We start from the raw sequence: 17,515 nt of genomic DNA, 5'->3' as shown, positions 1-17,515 counted from the left end.
AGGTTGCCCAAAGAAATCACCATGCTGAATCAGCTAAGGAGTGAGTCGGCTGAAACAACGTGCAGCCGCCTGAACAACCCCACCCCCACCAGGCTCGCAAAAACCCAAAGAGGCTTGGCATAGCCAGCCAGCAGGAGCTGGCAGGTTGCTCTGAAGGATTTCAAGAAGCTTTGTGGAAATCATACATGTACCATTAATGGCCCTCAAAGACTAGCAAAACAGCAAATCCCAGCTTTTGGCAAGAATGTGAATGCACACTGATGGCCTCAAATTTGTTATGGTAATAGTTTTTTAAAACTTGGAAAACAAGTTAATCATGAGTTAAGAACTCATAATTAAACTCAGTAGGAACAAAGAAAAAGCAAAGGCTGGCGTTGGTGACCTTGGCCGATTCTAGATCCACGTATTGGTTAGTGTGCCCCCTGCTGACAGATGGTGCAACAGCAGGGATGCCTTACAGATTGTGGCTTTAAATTCCTTCCCTCTCTCCCTTTCCTTTGCCCTCCTCCCTGACTCCTCCCCAACTGCAAATGAGAGTTCAGTGCTCTGGATTCTGGAAGCGGGAGGATGAACTCAGTTTTGGAAAAGCAGAAGCAATTTTCACCCCTGGGTCAGTCTACCCGTAAGGCATTTCATTAACTCATATCTATGTCTAAGAATTTCGGGAAGGAAATACTGAGGGCAGGCCTGATCCCCTGGCCAACAATTTAATTTAATTGTTGAATATGTAATTCATCCATTGACATCATAACCTAGATGCTTTAAAAGATATATACCTACAAAATTTCCCCCATCCTTGTCCCCCATTTGCCTATTTTCCATGCCCCTCATATGTCCTTCCAGAATTTCTTTACAATAGCCAATCTAGAGTCCCTCTTCTTTCTATACAGAAAATATAGCATAATATATGCTCTTTCTGCTCCTAGTTTTTTTTTTTTTTAATTTTCCTTTTCACTTAAGAACATATTTTGGAAATCTTTCCATGCAGGCAGAGAGAGCATCTTCATTATTTACCTCTGTGTCATATTCTCTTGCATCATTTTACTATTATTTATTTAACCAGTCCCCCGTTGCTGGACATTTGGATTGTTTCCCATTTCTTATTATTAGAAATAATGCAGCCATGAACAACTGTGGACATTTGTCATTTCAGATATGAGTAAGTGTATCTCTAGGCTAAAGGGAATGCACCTTTGTAATTTTGGTAAATAATTCCAAATTGTCCTCGCACCAGCTATGTGGGAGAACATTAAATAATTTGTCAAGTGCCCTTGGCCTCTCTTGCTATCAGTGATCCAGAATTGCACAGAGTGTGGCCAAAGGCCAGATGGGAAATTCTTCATTAGTCCTAAAGAGAACTGTCAGAGGAGCCAATGCTAGCTGTTTGGACCACCCAAAATAATGAAAACCATGAGCAGATTAAAAATGGGCTGTTACTTAGAAAATATGTTTTTGCAAGGGTCCGGATAGGCCATTGTTCCAAACTCTGACACCACAATCCTGTTTGCCTCGATGTTGGCGTTATAGGTGTCACTTCTCAGATATTTGCTTCTGTATTCGACTTCACCTGGAAGAGAATAAGCAGCATCTCAGGTGGACACCTCTGCGGGGCTCTGAAATTGATGTCAGCCCTGCTAGGGTCTTTCTGGGAACGTGGGGCAGATTCGCTGTGTAGGACATTCTCCTTTAACATTTCTGCCCGATACAACTAGGATTTGTAGTGTGTGGTCCCACACATTTTCTAACTTGAGGCTCAACCCAAGGTTACTCTTCCTATTCTTAACTCTATCTAATACACGAGGGAGCTGAGGCCCACAAATGTCCACAGCATTGCCCAGCATTGCCCAACAGAGAGGTCCTGACCACCCAATCTGCCTTATGGGGATCCTCCCCAGGTTAAAGTCCAGATCTGGAGGACTGGACCAGGAGGCTGCAGACTTGGGCTGAGTTTCCAGGCCCTGTTCAGTCCTGGTAGCCCTGCCTTCAGCAGCTTCCTTTGACAATTTCATGCCCCTGGAATGACATTTGATATCTGCTGCAACCAGGGAGTGACCTAACACCGAATTCTGTGTACATTTCAAGTCTGTACATGTGCTTAATGTCTGATTCGTGTGGACACCGGAGAGAGCCTGACTCTTTCATAAAAGCAATGTGTGGTCTCTTGACCAGCCCATCAAGACCAACCTCAAATATGCCAGGTGCTTCCTGACCTATATTAGTTTCCTTTTGGCGTGGTAACAAATTACCAAAAACTTAGTGACAACACAAGTTTGTTATCTCATAGTTTTGTAAGATACAGGGATAAGGAGAGAGAAGGAGAAGACAGAAAGAGAGTGAGAGAGAACAAAAAAGAGAAAGAGAGATCCTTCCTAGCTGGGTGTGGATCAGGAAAGGCTTCATGGAGGAGGTGACACTTGTAATAGCCCTTGAAGCATGAGTAGGATCTGACTGCAGTGGACTGGCGAGGGGTTAGGGGCGAAGGTAGAGTGCTCCGATTCACCTTTCCCAGGAGCTCTGTAAGTCAAGGTCAGGAGGTGGGAAGATGCAGAGCATGTCCCACTTGAGCAGAGTCAGGCTGGGCTGCAGCATGAGGTCAGGATTTGGGAGCAGCAAGAATGAGATGTGCTTGTGGGGTGGGAGAGTAGTTATGGGGTGGGAGGGCAGTTGAGGGTGGGAGGGTGTCATACTGGCCGTGTAGTCCATGAGTGCCCAAGGCTCTCACACTTCATTAGGTAGGCAATGGAGACCTTGGAGAGTTTTTTTAATTCAGTTTTATTTTGCTGCTAATTAGCAAATGAAAATATGTTAATTTTTTTCTTAGTGGACACATTCTTAGTTGTAGTGTAATATGTGCTTCCAGTGCTAGTATGATTACTGGTGTGCAGAAAAGGGGGCACCAACTGACATTTTTATTCTAGTAAAAAAAAAAGTGATAAGAGAAATGCCCCAGCATATTCACTGCCACGGGAGAATATTTATTAAGCATCTATGGTGGGTCAGGAAGTGGGGCTGTAACCTTGAGCAGGGCAAGCAAGGGCCTCACCCTCAAGGAGATTAACTTCTCCACATGCATACTGAGATGAAAAAGAAAGATGGGTCAAAGGCTTCAGCTCTGGGCTTAGTCAGAACCCATGCTTTGTAGCTGCTCCATCTTACACAGCCTCAGTTTCCCCATCTGGGTACCAGGGATCAGAAAGTCATCCCCTCACAGGGCTGGGAATTTGTGCCTTTGGAAAGTCACGGGTGCTGTAACTCTGGACTGTCCAACAAAATCCTGGTGGCAGGAAGGCCACACAGGGTGGACCTCAGACATGCTACATAGAAGGAGATACCTGTTTCACGGCTGTCTGGCCTCCTTGTGGGCCCGTCTGTCCTCTGCTGGTCACTTCCAGGGCACTCACATGGCATTGACCATGGCCATATGGGCCGTTTGCCAGAAATTCTGAATTTTGTTCCCTTGAAATATATAGACCGGGCTGGCTTGTCAACAAATGGCCCATTGCCTAAAAACATCCAGCCACAGAGCACAGAGCTCCCAGGGGCCACAGGGGTAAATGTGTCTCTGGAATTGCTCAAGGCAGACACTTGAGTTAGAGGTTGAGGTTAAAGAAGGAGCCACCACATATTCCCCCACCCTGCTGGCGGCGGGGGGTGGGGGTGGAAATTAGCCCCATTCCACCTGGAGGGACTCAAGTACACAGACGTGCTGCTGCTGTGGAGCGCCTAGAAATGGGTCATGCTTCATTCGGGGGGGTGGAGAAGGAAGGCATTTACCTAACAAAAAAGCAAACTTTCCAAAAGAATGCTTGGGAACTACAAATAGAAAAAAGCCGCGCTGCCGAAGCAAAATTCTCAAGAGCTCCATTTGCTTCAACTCATGGTGACTCTGGTCCTTGGAATTCATGTGGTCAAGTCCTCGAGGGACACTTGGAAGGACTCTGCTTCTCATTACAAAATTATCAAACATCAAATGGAGAGAGACCAAATCCCTATGCCTACTTTTTTTTTAAAGTCTGAACTGATTTTATTTTTAACATTTTAAATTATGAAATATAACATATATACAAAGAAACAAAAAACAAAACAAAACAAAAAAACCTGATACATTTCAAAGTACATTGTAACAAGTTGTCATGGTCAGGTTCATGTGTCAACTTGGCCAGGTGGTGGTACCTGTTTGTCTGGCTGGGCAAGTACTGACCTGGCTGCTGCAATGAGGACATTTCATAGAATTAAATCATGATCACGTCAGCTGCATCCACAGCTGATCCATTTGTAATCAGCCAAGGGGAGTGTCTTCTTCAATGAGTGATGCTTAATCTCATCACTGGAAGCCTTTTAAGGAGGATTCAGAAGAGTCAGGCTCTCTTCCTGCTTCGGCCGGTGTTCTAGCTTGCTAGCTGCTGAATGCAATATACCAGAAACAGAATGGCTTTTAAAAAGGGGAATTTAATAAGTTGCTAGTTAACAGTTCTAAGGCTGAGAAAATGTCCCAATTAAAGCAAGTCTATAGAAATGTCCAATCAAAGGCATCCAAGGAAAGACACCTTGGTTCAAGAAGGCTGGTGAAGTTCAGGGTTTCTCTCTCAAGTGGAAGTCACATGGTGAACACAGTCACGATTTCTCTCTCAGCTGGAAGGGCACATGGAGAGCATGGTGTCATCTGCTAGCTTTCTCTCCTGGCTTCCTGTTTCATGAAGCTCCCTGGGAGGTATTTTCCTTCTTCATCTCCAAAGCAGTGGCTAGTGTACTCTCTGTTTCATGGTGCTGCAGCATTCTCTCCTCTCTCTGAATCTCCTTCATCTCCAAAATGTTTCCTCTTTTATAGAACTCCAGAAACTTATCAAGACCCACCCAAATGGGTGGAGACATGTTGTCACCTAACCCAGTTTAACAACCACTGTTGATTAAATTACATCTCCAGGGAGATGATCTGATTACAGTTTCAAACATACAATATCGAATAGGAATTATTCTGCCTTTACGAAATGGGATTTTGATTAAAACATGGGTTTTCTAAGGTCATTACATCCTTTCAAACCAGTGCAGCTGGCGAGCCTCTCCTGTGGAGTTCGTCCAGACCCTCCATCAGAATCGTCGGCTTCACAGCCTGCCCTGTGGATTTTGGACTCTGTGTTTCATGGTTACATGAAACAGTTCTATAAATTTTATATTTGCGAGTGTTTCCTGTTGATCCTGTTTCTCTAGGGAACCCTAGCTAATACACAAGTAGTTATAGAACAGATTTCAAAGTTTGGTATATGTTACAGTTCCACAATTTCAGGTTTTTCCTTCTAGCTGCTCCAGGATACTGGAAACTAAAAAGAAATATCAACATAATGATTCAGCAGTCATATTCATTTGTTAAATCCTAATTTGTCTATGATCATCCCTCCTTCTCCTTTGATCCTTCTCCCAGTCTTTAGGGATATTTGAGCTATGCCCATTCTACCTCTTTCATGTTGAAAAGGGGTATCAATGATATGGTGGATTAATGATACTGCTTTCACAGTGCCCGTCCATGCGAAAAACAAACAAACAAAAATTATGATTATGGAATCATTGCGTAGTTATTTCTCTTAACTTCCTACTATATTAGAATAGCCATGGGGAAACACCTAAAATTACTAAACTGTATTCCAACTGCCTTGATCTCTGGTAATGATTGTATAACTATGCAGCCTTTACCTTGTGACTGTTAAGACCTTTTGTCTGCCCCTCACTTATATCCCCTTATCCTGTTCTTCAACTTTAGAGTCTTTTTTTTTTTTTAACATGGGCAGGCACCAGGAATCAAACCCAGGTCTCCGGCGTGGCAGGTGAAAACTCTGCCTGCTGACCCTCCGTGGCCCACCCAACTTTAGAGCCTTATGACCACTAAAGACAGCCCCTAGTGTTTATAATGAAGGGCGTTTAGTCAGCCCAGAACTAACCCACCCCAATTCCAAAGCCATGTTGATGGACAGAGCTGGATCTAACCAAAACGGGCCCACCTGACATGTGCAGTAGCTTTAACTTTGACTTTCAAGTGACCTTTACCTTATTATAATACTAAAAATCATGCCCATCATCATTTTAAGGTGGCCATTTTCTAACACACATTCTGTGGCTAAGCATGTACTCAGTCTGCACGTGCTCAATAATTAGACTGTCTCTGACCTCATCATCTCCAGCTATTGTGCTCACTATCCTAAAACCTGTGCAGCTTTTGATACTCTAAAGCCATCAGAGTTACTGCAGTCTAGGGAGACATATTTTTGAGCCGATAGGTGATTGGATTTCCTGCTTCGCGCCTAGCAGTCAACTCTTTCTTTCTCTGAAACCCCGGGTGTCCCAGGAATTGGTCATTTGAACGCATCAGGTGGAGAACCCACTGCTTTTGATCAGTATCAAAGTCTTTTCTTATTGGTTTGTCATTAAGTGTAGATTCTCCATCTTGGTTCATTACAACTCACCTAACCAGAGGACAGCTACTGACGTCAGGAAATTGGCATACTTAATAATACTATTACGTGAACTAGAGGCCTTATTTGAATTTCACCAGTTTTCCCTTTCCCCCCAATGTCCTTTTTCCAGTTGTTGTTGGTCTCCCTTGGGTCCCCTCCAGTCTGTGACAGGTCCTTAGTCTTTCCTTGTCTTTTACAACATTAACACTTTTGATGAACACTCGTCAATTATTTTGTAGAGTGTCTCTTGATTTATGTTTGTCTGATGTGTTCACATGGTTAGATTCAGGTTGTGCATTTTATTGGCAAAAACACTGAAATGATGCTGTATCCTCCTCAATGTGTCATATCCGGGGGAAACATGCCATGAATGTGTCATTTTATTGGTGATGTTGTAACTTTCACCACTTAGGTAAGGCAATATCTGTTGGATCTCGCCACTGAAAAGTTACTATTTCTCCCTTTTAATTGGTAAGTACCTTGGGTGAGATACTTTGTAACTATGCTAATATTCTGTTTCTTCTCAAGCTTTTGCCCACTAATTTTAGCATCCATCAGTGTGCCTTGCATACAGCGATTAATATTACTATGGTATTCTAAAATGGGTTTCCATCTCCCTCATTCCTTCTACATGCATTAATTGTAGTTATTCTGTAAGGAAGAATTGTTCCTTCTCCCCCATCTGTTTATTTCTTCAAGTATTTCTTTCTAACACTATGGATGCCTGGATATTTATTTTATTCTATGGGTTATGATCCAATACTATCATTATTTATTTTGTTCAAAGCGTTCTGGCTTAGGCCATTTGGAGCTCCTTCTGGTTGGATCCTTGGTCATCTTTTGGGCACTTCCATATTTCCTTCTAACACCCACGTTTGAAAGGTTGGAAAACTGAGGTTGCTCAGGGAGAGAACAGAGGCACCTAAGGCCACACTGTGGTTAGGGGGCCAAGACCAGCTCCCAGCCCTCTCATCCGTGCCAGCATTCCTCCCTTCTCCATTCTGCCTCAATTCAAATCCTTATTATTACCTTCTTTTTTTTGGTATGCTGTATGGTGGGGAACACATTTCATTCTTTTTCCATGTCGCTATCCCATTATTGCAACACCGTTTGGGGGTGGGGTGGGGAGTGCATTCACTGGGAATGGAAGCTGGGTCTCCCACATGGCAGGCGAGAATTCCACCACTGGCTACCCTTACACCCCGTCTTACTGTTACTTTTTTTTTAACATGGGCAGGCACTGGGAATCAAACCCAGGTCCTCTGGCATGGCAGGCAAGCATTCTTGCCTGCTGAGCCACCGTGGCCTGTCCACTATTACTTTTTGAAAGCATTAATGTCTGCTGTCCTCTGCAAAAGAGACCTATTTTTTTTTTCTGCCTTTTCACTTTTGTGCTCCAAAGTCTTCTTCTCACTTGGCTTTAAATGTAGTTTCTCCACCCTGACTGCACATTGGAATCACCTGGAGTGTTTTTTTAAATTAAAGAAGTCTGGGCTCCACCCTCCAGCACCTCTCATTCACTTGGTCCTGAGCTGGCCTCTGCAAACAGGCTGAACTTTCATGGTAGAGCGAGTCTCAAAACTCAGTGTACTTGGGCTCCCCTGGGAACCGTGCTAGAAACAGATGATTCACTGAAGTTCTGGGTGGGGATTTGCATTAAGAAGCAGCCTAGGGGATTGAGAAACACTGGCTCAGGTTACCTGCAAATCAGATACCCTGATTTCTATGTGCAGGTCCTCTTCTGAATCAGCTGTAGTTGTGTTTAGCACTTGGGGATTTACTTCCATCCTTAGATAACAGGGAGCTACCGAGAGTTTTAGAGGAGAGGAGAGAAGAGACTGGGCTGTGCCACACCATGATGTTTGGCCATCTGTTGGCACCAAGAGTGCTGGTTGGAGAGCTGGGGAAAGACAGAAGCTGGGTTGGAGTTAGGATTTGGGATACTGGATTTTAGAGCATTGGGTTTATATCCAGCCTCTGTCACTTCTTAGCTGTGTGTCTTTGGGGGAGTCACTTGATCTCTCTGGGCCTTGGATCCTCCTCTTTAATATGGTGATAATAACCATGGTACCTGGCTCAGGAGATGCAGTGAGGGCTGAGGAGTGGCTGTGAATGAAGCAGTTAGGGCATGTCAGCAAGCACCCTCTTCATGGAGCAAATCTTAAGGAGATCAGTTGAGAAAGCGTTGCCTTCTTCTTTCCAGACAACATCCACATCATCATACTATTTCAGCTCCATCAAGTTTCCAAGTACTTCTCTGTGCCTGGCTCCATGCCAGGTGACAGGAGCCCTGTACCCCGGGGCCTCCCAGCCGGCATAGGATCCCAGTAAAGCAAATCCCATTGCAAAGCCGAGTGGGACACACACCATGGTACCTGCACAGGCTCAAAGGTGGGACAGCAGAGGGAACAAGTAGTTGAGAGTGTTCCCTGTACTTCCCATTTCCCCCCATAGTTTCAGATTCTGAGTGAAAACTGTCCCTTTCATGCTCCTTACTTTTTTTCATGTAAAATAAGACTTTTATTAGCTAAAGGACAGATTATATTTTACATTTTCTCAAAATACTAAAATAGCACACAGCATGGTAATTAAGCACACAATGTAAACTGATACATACAATCAATAATCCCCCAAATGATTATTTTAAGTCTTACTTTGGAACACCTTAAAAACTTATACACAAAGATGATTCTTAAATGACTTTTATCAAAGTTATCCACATACAACAAAAGGAGTTACTGCAAAACAAAACAAAAAAAAGAAAACACCAAAGTGTAAAAGATTGATCCCTAGAAACTGGGAACTTACTGCAATGGAAACATTTCAGTTGCCTCTCAAAAATACCCTTCTGTTATCACCCAGCTTGTCAAGGGTTTAAATGGCACTTAAAGTTCTCGAGTCCTACAAACTGATGCAGGAATTTAATGGCCGCACTGTTTGCATCTAGATTTAGTGTGAAAGAAATCATTCTAAGACAATTTATAAAATTAATCTCACTGTTTCTATTGTTCTTCCTGAGCCCTAACTATGGCATAACAGATTTGCTAATCCAAGAGCTCATGGAGCCATTAATCCCAGTGTCATCTGCAGAACATCGAATGCACTTTTTACACTTGCAGACGTTTTCTTGTATTCTATTGTTTGCTCTGAAATCCTGGGCTTTAATGAATCAAAGAAAACATATTTTGTCTCATCACTCAAGAGTTCTTCAGGACACGCCAACAGGGTTGCAGAAAAGATGGAATGCAAGCCAGACACTCCAACTCAGAGCCCATCCCTTGAGGAAAACACTCGGCAGTTCATCCACAAAAATTCCCATTTTTAATTGCAGCAGATTCGGTTTTTGATGGCAGGGTCATTGCGACAGTCAGTGCCCCCACCAGAGCCTGGCCAGCAGTAGGGCACACCTCAGCAAAGTGCCTTTCTACTGGAGCACAGGACAGACTTGCGGCTGTGCCCGGAGCAGCTGGGGATGCTTAGTTTGTTCTTAGTGATCCTCCCAAACACGGCAGCATTTTGTTGCCATTGAGAAGCAAGAGGTCAGTTTTGCTCAAATAATTTTTCATTTTCAGTTGTTCTAGTTTGCTAACTACCAGAATGCAATATACCAGAAATGGAATGGCTTTTTAAAAGGGGAATTTAATAAGTGGCTAGCTTACAGTTCTAAGGCTGTGGAATTGTCCAAATTAAAACAAGTCTATAGAAATGTCCTATCTAAGGCACCCAGAGAAAGATATCTTGGTTCAAGAAGGCCAATGACATTCAGCATTTCTCTCTCAGCTGGAAAGGCACATGGTGAACATGGCAGCATCTGCTGGCTTTCTCTCCAGGCCTCTTGCTTCATGAAGCTCCCTGGGAGGTGTTTTCCTTCTTCAGCTCCAAAGGTTGCTGGCTGGTGGACTCTCTGCCTCTTGCGGCTATGTCGTTTTGAAGCTTTCTCCAAAGTGCTTTCTCTTTTAAAGGATTCCAGTAAACTAATCAAGACCCACATAGAATGGGTGGAGACACGTCTCCATCTTATCAAGTTTAATACCCACAATTGATCTGAGTCACATCTCCATGGAGACAACCTAATCAGGTTTCCAACCTATCGTACTGAATAGGGATTAGAAGAAATGGTTGCTCCCACAAGATCGATTAGGATTAAAACATGGCTTTTCTAGAGTACATAAATCTTTTCAAAACGGCACAGCAATGCTAACTCATTCTGTGACTCCCCTTTTCTGGCCCGCTGCTTTAATGACCCAGGAAGACGGGTGGAAAGGACTCCCCCTCCGTTTTCTGTCATTAGGCCTGTGCAGCCGAGGCGTGTCCTCCCGCACCTCGGCTGTGGCCAGGCGGCTGCCAAGGGCCCCTCTTCCATCCCTCGTGTTCTGTATCCCTCGACTCAGGGAGCCTGTGAGGAAGGCATTCAACGGACCTCACTGTGAACCTGCAGGCGGGCTTGGCGCACCATGGAAGCTGCGACTAGAGCGAGGGAAGTGGATGCGCAGTGCCAGGCCGGGTTGGAAAAGATGAGCAGCTGCGGGTGGGACTTTGCAGAAGACCCCATAGGAGCCGGCGCCGCGGGAGCCACAGCCAGGCCCAGCGCAGCCACTGCCGGATAGAGACCCGCGCGCTCCCCAGGGCCTTGGCGAGCTGAGCAAGGGAGAGGGGGCGAGGCCGGCAGGTGGGTCGGGCTGGGCAGCTCCGCCCATTGCTCGGGAAGCGTCTCGGGGCCGTGTCACTTACCTTTTACAATAAAGATTTTGAATTTGAAAACCTAGTAAACTTTTTGGAAAGTCTAAACAGCAAGGGATAACTTTTGTCCCTCATGTGTTTAGCCTGTTGGAGGGTCTTAGTGGACCACGGTGTGCTTCCTCCCTAAGATAGCCATTTGGATAGTCGTCTCCCCCTGTGTTACCTGTGTCCCTGGTGGTCTCTGTGGAGGTTGCGGGACCCTAAGCTCTGGGAGTTGTAGGGCGCCCCTCAACCCGTGCCGGTGCAGGCGGGGCCATTTCAACAACCTGCCATTCCTTGGGTAGTTGGTGTGTGTGTATGTGAGTGGGAGAACAGTTTAGGACAGCAGAGGACATTATAAACTTTAACTCCGGACAACACAGGTTCAAATCCCAACCCTACTTCAATGGTGTTGGATGTCACTCTTACCCCCTAAAGTTTCCTTTTCCTCATCCACAAAGAGGGGACAAGAATGACTCCCACACAGCGTTAACATGAACCCTGGAGGGAGACCGCGAAGGACCTGGTGGCCTGGCAAAGCAGAGCCTCGAGGGAAGGGAGCCATTGGTTGACCTTCTGTGCACCTCCAGACCAGCACCCATTTCCCCAAGAATCATCGGCAACTTCTCTTTAGGAAAGGGGCTTGGGGGGTTCATAAGACTTAGGGCTGTTGGGGAATATGGCACCACCTACTCTGTTAGCTGAGGCACAGTGAACTGTAAGCTTTTAGAAACTCAGAGCTTATACCTTCGTACATGTTGCCCCTATTCATTAAATGTTAGGGCAAGCTGCTGGCACAGAGCATGAACTCAAAAAATAATTGTGGGCTAACCTGAAGAAATTAGCTGTCATGGGAACATAATAGCTCATACTTAGTGAAGCTGCTCACACATATTCATTCAAACCTCACAACAACTCTGTGAGATAGGTGACTGATAGGTCCGTTTTACAGATGAGGAGACTGAGATGCAGAGAAGGTCATTAATGTGGCTATGAGGATGGACATGGGCCACAAGCCACAGAATGCAGCCTCTAGAAACTAGAAAAGGCATGGGATGGATCATCTCCTGGGGCCTCCAGAAGGAACACCTGACAACCCATTACAGACTTTTGACCCCCAGAGCCATGACAGAATAAGCGTGTGCGGTTTTGAGTCGCTCAGTCTGTGGTCAGTTTTTACAGCACTCTCACCGTCTCTAATCGTGAAGCTGTGGAGCAAGGCCAGGCCATCGAACCAATGGTTGTATCTCGTCTCCCCCACTGTGTGCATCCCAGGCCCGTTGCGAAGAAGGATTCCCTGCAGCCATGCTGGAATCTTGCCTGTGAAGAGAAAGGATGCTTAGTTTCCAATCTGCAAGTCCAAACTAAAAAACTAGAAGTGGTCATGGAAAGGAAGCGAGTCCCAATGTGGCATGTGCTCATTTTATCAGCAGTCATTTCCAGAAAATGGGTAATGTGTCTGGCACTGTGCTAGCACTGAGGACACTGAGCTGAGTGGACATTTTGCCTTGTCCTCTCACTGCTCATGTTGTCTGAGCTGACCAATGAATCCACGGACACTGAAGATACACTGTGAAAAGTAGAGTGCTAAGGACTCAGCAGGCGGTGCTGCAGGAACCTGGAACAGAACTTCACCCTGAGGTAGGTGAGAGCTGGAAGGTGCAGAGTGCTTCCTGGAGGAGGTGACTTGGCTGAGAATTAGAGAACAGGGGTGTTGGCCTTGGAAAGGCATAAGGAAAGGATATTATAAAGCTGGGCTATCCAATATGGCAGGCACCAGCACCATGTGGTGACTGAGCACTTGAAATGCATCTAGTCTGAGTTGACAGGTGCTGGAAAATATACACAGGACCTCAAAGACTGAGCATGAAAATAGGAATGTAAAATATCTTGTTAGTCATTACTTATATTAATTCCATATTAAAGTGATGATATCCTAGATAGGCTGTGTAAAAAGGGATTACTACAATTAATTGCATCTATTTCTTTTTACTTTGTTGAATGTGGCTACTAGAAAATTAAAAATTCTGTGAGTGGCTATCGCATTTTATTTCTATTGGAGAGATGGGGTGCTATAGCAGAGCTGGTGGCATCTCACTCATGTCCCTTCTCCTGCAAATACCAGTGGTTCTCTACCTTTTGGCCTTTTATGTTTGGCCGCAGGAACATGTTTCATCCAAACTTTGGATGATCTACCCACCATGCAGAGTAACGTCCCTGAAAGCAGTTCTCAACCAAGGATGAATGGGGAGCTGGTGAACAAATACCACAACTCCATGTCCTCGGCTGGGATAACTCCAGCATGTTTGACACTGTCCCTACAACTCCCAACAGGACTGAGCTCTGATTGTTCACAGTGTTCAATGGCTTGATAACTCTTTCTTCATTGGCTTTCCTCCCAGTGTCTCTTGGGATCAATTCCTGTGCTGGTTTGAAACTGTTGTGTACCCTAGAAAAGTCATGTCCTTTAATCTTCATTCAATATTGCTGAGTGGGATCTTTTTTATTATTTCCATGGAGATGTGACCTACCCAATTGTGGGTGGTAACTTTTGATTAGATGGTTTCCATGGAGAACCATTCAAACTGGGGTTGCTTACTGGAGCCCTTTAAAAGGGAACCGTTTTGGAAAAAGCTTTAGTGTTGACAGAGCACACACAGCCAGAGAACTTTGAAGATAAAGATGAAAATGCCTCTGGGGAAGATGTCTGAAACAAGAAGCCAAAGGACCAACAGATGCCAGGCTCATGCCTTCCCAGCTGCCAGAAGTATTCTGGACCCATCGGCCTTTCTTGAACCAAGGTATCTTTCTCTGGATGCCTGAGTTTGGACATTTTTAAAGGCTTAGAACTGCAGAGTTGCAACTTTATTAATTTATTCATTCCCTTTTTAAAAGCCCTTCCATTTCTGGTATATTGCATTCCGGCAGCTTTAACAAACTAAAACACCTTTGAAATAAACGACTTACACTCGAATCCTTGTCTCTGGAAGAACCAGACCAAGACAGATGCAATCAGTCCAAAGACCAGGAGATGTGTAAGTGAGACTAACCCATAATTTTTAAGCAAGGAAGTTATGAGAAATGAGGTTGGAGAGTTAAGTAGGGTTCAAATGACAAAGGTCAACAAGACTGCAACCAAGAGTTCTGATTTGAGCCTCAGAAGAATGGGGCCCTATTGAAGATTATAAGCAGTGAGTGATGTAGTCAGCTTTCTTTTTGTAATTGTCTTAATTGAGATAAAATTCACATCAGATTCACCATTTTAAAATGTGCAATCCAGGGGTCATTAGAATATTCACAATGTCATGCAACCACCATCACTATCTAATTCCAGACCATTTCCATCACCCATAAAAGAAGCTCGAAACCTATTCACAGTCACTCCCAATCCCCTCCATGCCCCACCCCCTGGCAACCATGAATCTACTTTCTGTCTCTATGGATTTTCCTGTTGTGGACATTCCATATAAATGGAATATGATCAGATTCGGAATTTCACAAGCTGTCTCTGACTGTGGCATGGCTGTAGATAGGCAGGGGAGCAGGAGCAGAGAGATGTTAAGATGGCAAGATGGAGGATCAGGGTGGGAGCAGAGGGATGCAGAGAAATGGATGGAGATATGGAGGAGGGAGAACTGATGGGACTTGAAGTAGATTGAACATGGGCATAAGGGGAAGGGCAGACTAAAAAATGACAGCCAAGTCTCCTGCCTTGGGCAACTGGGTGACTGATGGGACTATTCCAGGAGGCCCAGGACACAGGAGGAGCAGGTTTGCAGCAGAACAGGGAGAGAAGATGAATCTGAGAATTAAAGCCCTAGGTATGATAACAGCAAGCATTTATTGAGCACTCACATGCCAGGCACTGTATTCTAGGTGGAATAAATCATTTAATTCTTGAAGCAACCCTATGTGGTAGGTACCATGCAAACTTGAACATCTAAGGAAACTGAGGCAGGGATGGTTAAGTAACTTAGCAACAGCAGGTCTCAGAGCCAATAAAGAGCAGCCAGACATGAAGCCAAAATGTTGGTATGGCCCCTCCGGACGAATGGGTGACACAGGTGCAATCTTCAGTTAGCTATCTGCCAGTGGACTTGACCAACTGCTTAGGCTTGACCCGCGGCCAGAGACCTGGACTGAGGGTCAGGAGGCCCAGCCTCTGTGGGCTGCTCTCTAGCCCTCCGTTCACATCTGGGAGAGGCGCTGTCTACAACAGTGGCTTTGACCCCTGGAATCACCTGGGGGGCTTGTGGAAGTGCAGGTGGCTGGGGCCCACCCCTAGCACGTTTGATTCTTGGGGTTTGGAGTAAGACCAGAGAACTTGTGCTTCTGACAAGCTCCCAGGTGATGCCAATGCTGCAAGTCTGGGAACCTCCCTTTGAGAACCAATGTTCTAGATGCTCTCAGGGGGTCTGTCCAGCCTCTCAGTTTCTACGACACTTATTTTCAAAAATTTCCAAGGATTTCCATACAGCCAATAAAGCATGACAGGTAAAGGGAGCGATGTCAGGGCAAAATGTTCACCATTTTGTTCACCAAACAGAGCACAAAACAGTGGGTATCTTTTGGTCCCTTTTTGAAAATACAAAGTTAACAGTAAATATACATTTGCTTTTTGAAAGCAATTCATATATCTATATAATAAAATATAACAATCTCTAAAAACTCAAAGGAAATATACCAAAGAAGGAATACAGTAGTATTTAGTTCCTTCTGTTTTCCTTTATGCTTCCAAATTACATACAGATACATATATATACCATTATAGTGCATTATCTTTGCAATCAGAAAAATATATACACATGAAAGCACGATTTCTTTAAGAAGTCTTCTAAACCCTATCCTAAACTGCAGGTCTGAGATCCTTCTCCCAGAGCGCGCTCTCTGCTGCCCTCTGCTTGCGAGAAGTCCCGAGCCCGTGGAGGAGAGGCGGAGAGGCCCCCGGCTGAGGCTGGCCTCGAGCTACAGGGCAGCGGCGCTCCGGGGCTCAAGGCCTTCCGGGCGAGGCAAGGTGGTGCCAGGCCGCACAGGAGGGGAAAGACAGCGAGAGAAACAGGGAAACGCCAGGCAGGGAGCCCCCGGAGGGGCGGGTCCTGAGGCGGGGCGTCCCTGGGTCTGTTTTCCGCGCTCTGCGGGGACTCCCAGGCCGCGTGGACGCGGGCATCGGCAGCGCCCTGCGAGAGCTCACACCGCTTCTCTCACCATTGCAAAGTCCACTCAGGGCACGGGCGTTTGCACAAATACTGCACATGTTCACACAGACAACATTTTGCATTATAATCTCCCTTTTAAAAATTCATGGTGCCATATGAAACCTAAAATTTGCCAATTTAACCACATTTACGTTTACATGTCAGCGACATCAGTTACATTTATTTGCTGCCATATCATCGTCACCAAAACTTTTTCACCACCATAAACAGAAATTCTATAACCTCATTATATTTATATGTAATAAACAATACATATAACGATATATAATATAGTGTATGGTGTGTAATAATATATAATAACATATAATGAGATTATAGAGTTTCTGTTTTTACATGTAATTATAACTATTAAATGTATATAGGCCAATTATAGCATTCCTGGGACTTTCCCCCTGGAAGCAGCGAGAACAACTCTCCTTAGGCACCTTGAGTTACAATGTACACCTAGATTTTCACAGATAAATGCCTGGATTATGGGCTATATTTTTCTTTTCCTATATACTGTTTTTTTTTTTAAAAATCATTTACAAGTATTACTTTTATAATCAGAGAATGTATGTACATAGCAACAGAGCAGCAAGAGCCCATCTCTCATGCAACAGTGACTCACGCTCACCTGTGACCTTGGCCTTCACAGGTTCCGGCTGTTCTTTCTTATTTTTGCCAAATATTTTATCCATCATGGGAGGGTGCTGAGAGGGACCCTCGTGGTGAGCGCCGCCCTCCTGCGCTTGGAGGGAGTGGCCGCCCCTCTCCCTTCCTTTCTGTTCTTCTGCCTCGGCCTCTATCCCCGGCTTCCCGTCCGCTTCCCGTCCGAGGCCGTTTATTTCTCCTTTGGCGCTTTTTGCTCCTCGGTCTCCCTTTCCCAGTCCGAGGGCCCGGGACCTTCTGGGGCCTTGGTCGAAGGTCACTCCCCAGCCCAGCCGAGCGGCAGCTCCCCTTGAAGCCTTCCTTACTGGATTGCCCAACTCAGCTGCTCCAGTTTCACTTCTGGCTTAATCTGGGAAAGCTGGTTGGGTCCTAAATTGGTGGAGACAGTTTGGTGCATTCCGCTTAATTATGTTGTGGCAATAGCCCAGTTCAGAGGCGGCAATGGCGGGTGATGGGAACCAGGAGAGAGAGGCGCGGCTGGGA

General features: G+C 45.2%; 1 protein-coding gene across 1 annotated transcript in view; it reads right to left on the bottom strand.

Annotated features, from left to right (window-relative positions):
• Nucleotides 1–17,314, bottom strand: part of BCO1 (beta-carotene oxygenase 1) — a 43,884-nt gene extending 26,570 nt beyond the window's left edge. The window contains exons 1-3 of the mRNA XM_077133121.1: nucleotides 16,998–17,314; nucleotides 12,357–12,485; nucleotides 1,438–1,567 (exon numbers count right to left, since the gene is read on the bottom strand). Of these exons, the coding sequence (XP_076989236.1) occupies nucleotides 1,438–1,567; nucleotides 12,357–12,485; nucleotides 16,998–17,064 (326 nt within the window). The 5' untranslated portion in view covers nucleotides 17,065–17,314. The remainder of the gene's footprint in view (nucleotides 1–1,437; nucleotides 1,568–12,356; nucleotides 12,486–16,997) is intronic.
• Nucleotides 17,315–17,515: the final 201 nt, after the last annotated feature.

Source organism: Tamandua tetradactyla, chromosome 16, assembly GCF_023851605.1.
Source record: "Tamandua tetradactyla isolate mTamTet1 chromosome 16, mTamTet1.pri, whole genome shotgun sequence".
NCBI lineage: Eukaryota > Metazoa > Chordata > Mammalia > Pilosa > Myrmecophagidae > Tamandua > Tamandua tetradactyla.
This window is presented reverse-complemented; position numbering and strand designations above follow the sequence as displayed.